This window comes from Mizuhopecten yessoensis, unplaced genomic scaffold (assembly GCF_002113885.1).
Source record: "Mizuhopecten yessoensis strain PY_sf001 unplaced genomic scaffold, ASM211388v2 scaffold6111, whole genome shotgun sequence".
In the NCBI taxonomy this organism is placed as follows: Eukaryota; Metazoa; Mollusca; class Bivalvia; order Pectinida; family Pectinidae; genus Mizuhopecten; species Mizuhopecten yessoensis.
In genome coordinates, this window is record NW_018406385.1 from 629762 (window position 1) to 639514 (window position 9753).

General features: G+C 36.9%; 1 protein-coding gene across 2 annotated transcripts in view; it reads right to left on the reverse strand.

The window, feature by feature from the left end:
- The window catches only part of LOC110451501 (NAD-dependent protein deacetylase sirtuin-6-like), a 12482-nt gene extending 5354 nt beyond the window's left edge, over positions 1-7128 (reverse strand). The window contains exons 1-5 of one of the 2 annotated variants that reach the window (XM_021499553.1): positions 7062-7128; positions 3509-3800; positions 2660-2767; positions 1404-1531; positions 57-145 (exon numbers count right to left, since the gene is read on the reverse strand). In XM_021499553.1, coding sequence (XP_021355228.1) covers positions 57-145; positions 1404-1531; positions 2660-2767; positions 3509-3713 — 530 coding nt within the window. In that variant the 5' untranslated portion in view covers positions 3714-3800; positions 7062-7128. Of the gene's footprint in view, positions 1-56; positions 146-1403; positions 1532-2659; positions 2768-3508; positions 3801-6554; positions 6703-7061 lie in introns of those variants that run through there. The other variant, XM_021499552.1, reaches the window with a different exon arrangement.
- Between the last annotated feature and the right edge of the window lie 2625 nt (positions 7129-9753).

The following is a 9753-nucleotide window of genomic DNA, read 5'->3' on the forward strand; positions in this document are numbered from 1 at the left end:
GAGTTCCCTGTTAGCTTGAGGCCCATTGTAGGTCTCACAAATGTACGAACACTTACCGACATACATTTCCCCTTGCTTTAGTTTTCAGACACGAGTTCCCTGTTAGCTTGAGGCCCATTGTAGGTACAGCAGTACTCCTTATGTACTGGAAATGGAAGAATTAATACATGTAGTATATTCTTCATCTCAAAGTTCATCTGTACCAATGAAATAATTTTATAACATTTAATGTACCAACACAGTTCATGTTGGGAGTCGTTCCAGTATCAAAGCGGAACAATAGCCTTTCAGTGGACTCAAAACACTTCATAAAATCTACTAGCCACAGGTGTCAAATAGTGACATTAGATGCTTTCTGCCTTCTTTTTCTATACTAGGATATAAATTGGTAGCCCGAGTTTCCTCTGGTCCTAACACCAGACTTAGAAATGTTGACATATAGGCCTACATGTCTGGTGTGGGGCCAGAGTGCTCTGCTATATGAACACTTGGAATTCTCTTTTATCGTAGAGTTATGAGGTGCTTACAACAAAAATCTACTTTGACACAACACATTCCTCACATATATAGATAAATGGATTATTCATTTATCAAAATCAGCTCTTATTATCACCAACAGCTGCTAAATTCCATTAGTAGAGTCCTCGATTTTCAATCGCTCAAAAATTTCCAACCTGAGCGAATGCTAATTTTGTAGGTCCAAAAACGGAATATATTATTCTTGTCTAGAAGATTTCCAGACCGCATCTCCTTTTTGATAAGTCACTCCCCAATACCAAACGGTGTCAGAGAATTCCACGCTTTCATATAGCAGTGCGCTCTGGCCCCACACTTCTTCCAATTCAAAGGTTGGTATAGTTCATTATGAAATTTCAGGGGTGAATGAGTTAAAATACCAACCTGCAGCACAGGCACTAGCCTTGTCTGTCAATACACCTATATCACAGGTACTAGCCTTGTCTGTCAATACACCTATATCACAGGTACTAGCCTTGTCTGTCAATACACCTATATCACAGGTACTAGCCTTGTCTGTCAATACACCTATATCACAGGTACTAGCCTTGTCTGTCAATACACCTATATCACAGGTACTAGCCTTGTCTGTCAATACACCTATATCACAGGTACTAGCCTTGTCTGTCAATACACCTATATCACAGGTACTAGCCTTGTCTGTCAATACACCTATATCACAGGTACTAGCCTTGTCTGTCAATACACCTATATCACAGGTACTAGCCTTGTCTGTCAATACACCTATATTAAAAGTTCTCCTACCTTTAGTTAGACCTACATTTTTATAGTAAATATTAAAAAACATTTACAAGCCTCTGCATAAAATCTACTAGCCACAGGTTTCAAATAGTGAAATGATACACCATAGCGCCGCGTTAACAAACCTGAGTTCCACATTTGTCGCATTCTTCCACAAACATGTTGCCATGTAGTTCAGACAGCCGATTTCGAGGAAATCCTGAACGTATCTGAAGACCATCGACATTCTGACTGACCACATACTTGACATAACCTGTTTACATAGACAAAAACATTTCAATATACTTAATTCATTTGATTGACAACATAGGAAATATAATCAAAGAACAAAATATAATGGTGAACAGTTTTGATTTAAACAATAAACTGCTCAAATAGTTTAATGTGACACATCCAAATTAGCATTATGAAGCGTGCTTCATGTTGAATTGCCATTTCATTTTGGCCATGGAGTTTAATATCAATGAAATCTGAATATGGTAAATATTAGTTATCATAAGTAAATCTGATGCTACTTTAATTTTAAGGCAAATTGATTCAATCACAGACTTGAAAATAGGACTATAAATGCAGCAGAATTGAATACTGGAAAAAAATCAAATTACCATCTAAAATTCTTAATGAATGGATGACACTTGTAATCAACATTTATGAATATATTCCAATTCATTTGAGATGTAACACGGCATTCTATTAGTCAATCAAAATAATTTGCAACAACATAATCATGATATACCGTCCACAAATATCTCATGTGCATATATATGAAGCCTGGGTAGTGATTGTTAATGATGTCAAGAACAATACCACGACCCTGAAAGGTCAATGTCAATCTGGCTCAGTTTGATTATTCCTTACATCACCTATTCACTACAAAGAGACCCAGATTTTGGCGAAAATGCACAAAAACATCTTAAAACCCTTGTTTCTTTCAGTGAACTTAGCTAATATTAATTAGAATGGGAATAATCTTACTGTATTTAGAAATTTTCCATCTGTATCATGAGTATACCCGTTCTGTCGTAAATATTCATTTTATTGGCTCTGCATTTCTTGACAGTTTAATTAAGATATACCACCGCAACTCACAAAATATGGTATGGTATGTTATCCCCTTAATATTCATAGGCACAGAAATTTTAAGGCTTTTTCATTGATAATTTTAGGGCTTTTAAAAGTCCATTATTTTTAGGGCCTTTGAAAGCCTGCTTTAACCGTCCATGCCTATTACTTATATACTGTATACGTATTAAACATACTCTTTGGGAGACACTAGCCTATTTTTAATTGAACAAAAATAAGTTAAAATTAGAAAAAAATGAGGTTTGAGTGATTTTGTGTAACCATAATACCTCTTTGAAATAAGTGATGTCAGACTTACCAGTTTTTTCCAAGGCAACCAAAGCCATGTGGGTGCGGGTAGGGCGAGCGTTATCAAACGTTACACTAACATTGGGCTTTTCACCTCTTTGTTCTAACGTCCAAACACCTGTGTTTAACAAATAAAAAGAATGATTAAAAATGTTTCCAAATTTCTATCTGAGCTTGACTGTCTCGTTTCAAAAGAATTAATTTTATGTTGTTTTTTTCTCCTTATTAATCAAGTTAAAGTCATGGATTGGAAACCAAGGGGTTAAATCATGTAGAAAGAAAACGTATGATAATACATACCTAGTTTGATGGTATTTTTAAAATTATATATATTCTGATTTATCGACACATCCGTATATGTTTATTCCTTAAGTGTTTGTTTATATAAATCTTATTCACTTCTGGTCACACTTGTTATTACTGTTAGTAGTTTCTATACCCACATTGAACAAGTTTATCATCCCCTGTTCTGAAATAATCCCTTAAACTCTGTTTTGGTAAATGAAACAATTCCAAACAAAGTACGAAATTTGATCACCATGATGTTGATTCAAATTTAAGATAATTGTTCACATATTGTCAGTTTATATTTACTGTACTGTGAAACATATCAACAAATAATGGTAGCAGGATTCGAAATTCTTTAGCATCACAGATATTAGAATGAGGTAACAAATATACAGTAAATAGAAAGGTAAAATTCTCTAAAAGTAAAATACTGAAAGTTTTGCAAAGAAGAAGATAGAGAAAAACTAAATGTAGATCTTGGCAGAATCTAAACATGGACAAAACTAGAACTGAATTACATGTCAATTGTTCAGATCGTGACTCTGATATATGTAGCCCTGTATTTCATCACCTTTTGGTCCTCTGAAGTCAGGAATGCCAGCTGCTGTACTAATGCCAGCTCCAGTGTGTACCACAAAGTGACTGCTGGCTTTCACCCATTCAGCTAATTGGCGAACTTTTTCTTGGACTTCTTCAGTAGAGTCATGCTTTTCTGGCAAACCACAACGTCCTTTGTGATCATATTGAGACAAACCATCTGAATAATTAACAGACATTACAAAAAATCTTCCTCTGTAGTTTTAGTTGGTGAATTATGATTGTGTGATCAAAACTTCTCTGTGTTGGTGAGGGACTTCTAAGCTCTGAAAAAGAAAATGTATTACTAATATTTACAAGGCTAAGAAAAGATCAACAAACAAAATTGTGAAATTCTGAAATACCCAATTCTTTCTCATACTTTGATTTGTTTGTGTTTTACGTCCTAGTAACAGCTATGGTCATTTAAGAACGTGCCAGGTTTTGGTGGTGGAGGAAAGCCTGTGTACCCGGAGAAAAACCACCGACCTACAGCCAGTACCTCGCGACTGCCCCACGTACATGTAGGCCTCGAACCCGCAGCCAGGTGGTGGATGGCTATATAGGTAGCAGAATGTTAGACGCCTTAACCACTTGGCCACCGCGCCCCAGTGGTGGAGGGCTAGTGGTAGCAGAATGTGAGACGCCTTAACCACCTGGCCACCGCGACCCAGTGGTGGAGGGCTATATAGGTAGCAGAATGTCAGACGCCTTAACCACCTGGCCACCGCGACCCAGCGGTGGAGGGCTAGTGGTAGCAGAATTAACCACTTGGCCGCCGCGGCCCAGTGGTGGAGGCCTAGTGGTAGCAGAATTAACCACTTGGCCGCCGCGGCCCAGTGGTGGAGGCCTAGTGGTAGCAGAATTAACCACTTGGCCGCCGCGGCCCAGTGGTGGAGGGCTATAGAGGTAGCAGAATGTCAGACGCCTTAACCCCCTGGCCCCCGCGACCCAGTGGTGTAGGGCTAGTGGTAGCAGAATGTCAGACGCCTTAACCACCTGGCCACCGCGGCCCAGTGGTGGAAGCCTAGTGGTAGCAGAATGTTAGACGCCTTAACCTCCTGGCCACCGCGACCCAGTGGTGTAGGGCTAGTGGTAGCAGAATGTCAGACGCCTTAACCACCTGGCCACAGCGACCCAGTGGGGGAGGGCTATATAGGTAGCAGAATGTTAGACGCCTTAACCACCTGGCCACCGCGGCCCCTCTTTCTCATACTCGAGGTCTATGATAAATATGCATACTATACTTTTGCCTTTTAAGCATGGCTTGATTTTGAAGCATTACACACATGCATTATTTTTCTTCTTTTATTGCATGTAATAGACACATTTTTTAGGTTTGAATTAGATCTTACTAGCCCAGAACCATTTTGTAATTTTATATATACAATTAATAATAATTTGAGGTTCTGATATACCGCTTTATCAAAACCTAGTTTGTAGGTCGTCTCAAAGCGTTTCACAAATTATTATCTGTGGTTATAATTAAAGCCTTTGCAACCAGCCAATATCTTTCTCAACTCCATGGGGAGCATACAGCCGGAGCTGCCATTTCGGCGCTAACAGCTAGCATTCAACAATTCTAGCAATGCCCAACCACGTACTCATTTACGGCTGAGTAGACTGGAACAAGCGGAGTAAAGTATCTTGCTCAAAGATGCAACACATTGCTGTACCGTGACTCGAAGCTGCAACCCTTCGGTCACAAGCCCGGCATACTACCACTAGACTACCGTACCTCTGCATCTTGTAGAGATGCAAAGGTTGAGGCATATCAAATTGGCCACCGAGCAGTATTCATGTAACTATGTACAGGTAACCTTCAGCTTCTTAGTTTCCTTTCCTCTGCTCTTTCATTTCTTCTCTTATTTTTTCCCTCAGCCAATCATTCATTCATACCCACTCCAATGATACGATGTTCGTATTTATTGAAATGTTATTAAAATGATATATTTATATCCCCAACAAATCCCTAATATTTACGTACATACAGTTGTATGTATATACACACATGTATAATTATAAATGCATCAAGACATGTGTATCACTACCTCCTGTACGTTTGCATTTGGATTGTTAACCTTATTCATTGGACTTAAGATTAGATAAAACAAACAGGGATATCACTTATTATTTGTCAATTTAATTTTTGTTTTTAGCTAAAGCTTATTTCTAATTATGTCACCTCTATATTAGATAGTGCTCATCTTTTAATATGTTTTGCTAAATATTTATTGTGTAACTGTGCATGTCTTTTATGTGTTGTTTTTCATAAACGACCTACCAGACCATGTTAACTGTAAAGAAAGGCTTTTGCAGACAATTGTCTACTGTATAGAGATATTAATAACCAATCAGATGGAACATCACTCCAAAATGATTTATCTAACCTTGAACAATGGGGAAAAGTTTGGCAAATGAATTTCAATCCGGAAAAATGTAATCCGTGTATCTAAAAAAACTAAACCAATTTCATTTGATTATAAACTAAATAACCATATTTTAGAGTCTGTAAAAGAAAGTAAATATCTAGGAGTAACATTTAGTAATGATCTTGATTGGGGACCACACATCATTAACATTACATGCAAAGCCAATAAAACTCTTGGCTTTTTGCGTAGAAATTAAAAAAAACCTGTACATATCACTTGTGTGTCCAGTCATGGAATACTCCTCATCTGTTTGGGATCCATACAAAAAACATCAAATCACTCAGGTTGAGCAGATTCAGCGGAAAGCAGATTCAGCGGAAGGCAACTAGATATGTATATAATGATTATACAGATCGTACCCCTGGTGCAGTTACTAATATGATAAAATCCTGACCTTAAAATGGGACAGTTTACAAAACAGAAGAACTAAAGCCAGACTTGTTACACTTTATACATTTAATTGGGGGTTGGTCCAAGTGCCTGAAGACATTTTAGTCAAATCAGACAGTCGCACTAGAGGTAAACACAAATTTAAACAAATTTCTACTTCTAAAGATTTTTTAAAAAATTATTTCTATCCCGAAACAATAACAGACTGGAATACCTTACCAGAATCTGAGTGCATGACTCCTTCCCCTGAATCCTTCAAAACTGGCATCTCCACTTTAACATTTGAAGGGGTCAATTCACAATACTAAACCATAAGGCCACTGTACAATTTGTATATATGCTATAATGTTAATCTTCAATGTTTTTATTTTATTAATGTTATTCACTCATATTATATGAGAATACGTTGTTATATAATATATAAAATTTTAAGTCCATTTCAAATTGTACATAGCGCACAGTTCCAGGACGTTTTACACTCCTGTTACAGGAGTCTACTCCCGTACTTGGGCGGACCAAGTCCAGACCCAAGAAGGAAGAAAGAAACTGGTGGTTCAGGGCAGTTTGTAGTGAGCTGTACGAAATCGGACAATAGCCGCTTCATGGAAACCGATTGCGACTAATCAGTTGAGGTAAAAGCTCTCTTATGATTACATTTCATACTTCGAATGACAATAGATGGAAGAAAATCAGAGAATTAAACGAACGTTTAATCCAAATACTAACCTCCTCAGCTGTTTCCAGAAACAGGATGTTGACCCTTGCTTATAACTTTAAAAGCGAAAGGGATGTGAGTGATCCGGAATTATAAACTAATATGCATGCACATTGGTTTAATAATTTTGGACAAAACAAAATATCAAAAATAGTTATTATCCTTTTGTTAATTTTTTCGACATTATAAAGATTTAAAATAAAATAAATAAACTAATTATCGTTTTGACATTAATTTCAAATATTGCTTTAACCCTTTTTCAAGATTTTACTAAACTAGGACAAAGTTTTTGCCTTTACTCAGTCTTTATTGATTTTTTTCTCACTTGTTAGGAATTAATATCGTATTCACAGTTAGATAATCCCATGTACAAGTGACGGGAGAAAATGAAATTGTCTTTCATTGAGGTTATACGAGTTGCGACCCTTCGTCCGTTAACGATACATGTTCGTGTGGTGTCACAGAGGATTGTACCAACCCTTGGCCTCTTTCTGCCAGGAGTGTATTTCTAAACGGAAATAGAAAGTTCATCCCTAGTTGAAAATCAAATGTAGGGAGACAGTATCACAATTTCCGCATATTCTAATGTTTAATATTAAACTGATGAATATTGTATGTTTGTTATTGACAGAACAGTGTGTTCTCTCAATATTTAAGTATTTCAAAGCAATCCAGGCATTAATTCAGGTTTGTTTTTATCAATGAGTCACATGTGTCCATTTTTCAGGGGTGCAAAGAGCATGAGTGAGCGTAACCCCTGGAGTATCGAGGATGTACTCATTCATTCATGAACAAAACACGGTGAAGATGTCTGAAAATACCACGGTGTGGAAAGAGGTCCGATTAATGGGATATGGAAAGCTTGCTACACTAGTTGCGGAAAAATAGAGAACTACTCTGATTCCAACAGACTGTTTTGTTTGTAGTAGAGCCTTGGAGGTGGTTACCTTATGTGTAGCTCATAACCAGTCTGTTTTTCTTGTGATGTTTCCAGTGCTGCAGATTGTTCATACTGTTTATTTTTTCCATTTGCTAAACTCTTTTTCGGAGTACATGCAATTTTTTTTTATAATTTTTGCCGATAGACATGTAGCTATTTTTCCTTTTTTCTTTTCTTGCCAATATCAAAATTAAATGGGTTAAGGTAGTGTATGTACTCTCAATCTCAAGCCCATAGCGAAAACACACTAGAACTTTCGAATCTTTGTATTTAACTATGCGTTTAAGCAATGCCGCTGCTGACGGTCTAAAGTAAGAGAGCGTTCGGATTATCAAAATAGAACAAGTAGAAAATGTCGCGTTAATCAGTACAAATTCACAATTTCAAAACTCCAAAATCAATTATTTTTATTCGAGCAATATGGAGAAAATATTATTCTGTACACGTACTTGATTCATTACAGAAGTACTATATCATAGGACAAACATTAAAATTCTCTCAAACAAAAGATGAGTATTAGCGACTTAACATGCTTTGGTAGTCTGTTTCAAATACGTTTCAATACAACCATTGGCTTTGAGGGTTTATGCAGATTTCTGCTACATAATTATTAAAACTTTATTGTGATGGATTTTTTTTTATCAATTCACAGAAGTTAATCTGTAATTAGAGGTAAAAATCGGTCAATGAGGACTTAAGCCCCTCTCGCGCATGTTTGGGGACTTACCTGTGTAACATTTGTATTTTTGTTTGCATAACTAAACGCAGTGTTATCATATCAAGGGGAATACTTGATATTGTAATCTACATATTATTTATGAAGATATTTAAATTCTGGAGGCCCCAGCATGGATCCTTGGGGCACAACGTTTCACATTTCTCAACATTCGCTGGTGTTTGTCTCCAGCCTTACCCAATGGCTCCTGACCCCCATGTACATATATGTAACTCTGTAGGAGACGAACGACCAATGTACCATACATATCTGTATTCAAAGAGTTTCCCGAGGAACATGTCATTTGGAAGACTGTTGAGATGCAACAGGATGATCGTCAAAGTCCCTCTTCCTGCCCCCAGAATGCGCAGCAGGGCGGTCTGACACCAAAGTACCTACTGTAGGCTGAGAAGAATAGGGTGAATAATATTTGTTTCTCTTTTTTATTAAGTATCTAAAAATGTATGTTAATATTTTAGGTTTAAAATGCATCTTTTTAACATTTATAAGGGTATGCAACACAGTTCCGTTGAAACATATTCCAAAATGCGCGTTAGCCCATCTTGGAGAATATGTTTGAACGGAACAGTGTTGCATACCTTCATAAATGTTAAAAAGATGCATTTCCAACCTTATATTTACATTCTATTACTCGACAACTTTTATTATTTGAAATTACGAAAAGAAATCTGTTTTCACGTTAAAATGCAAAACACCGTCATGAAAACAACATTAATTGAACAGCCTTTTTTCGCGGGAAAGATGATGCGTTGTCAGCGGTGACGAAATACACAGATATATCCACTTTGCATATTTTTTGATGATTTAATTTATATTACCAGCATATTTAACAAGCATTGATTATCTTAAAAATTGACAGTAGATCTTAATTTAAAACATAAATACCTTGTCAAATATTTTAGTTGCGGAGATACCTGACCGTTAAAAAACGGTTGTGCATCGGCGACGCTTTCAACGAGATAGAAAGTGCATCCGTGAAATGTGGAGTTTCCTAAGTTTCCTAAGAAACCAGATGACGATTGAAAAG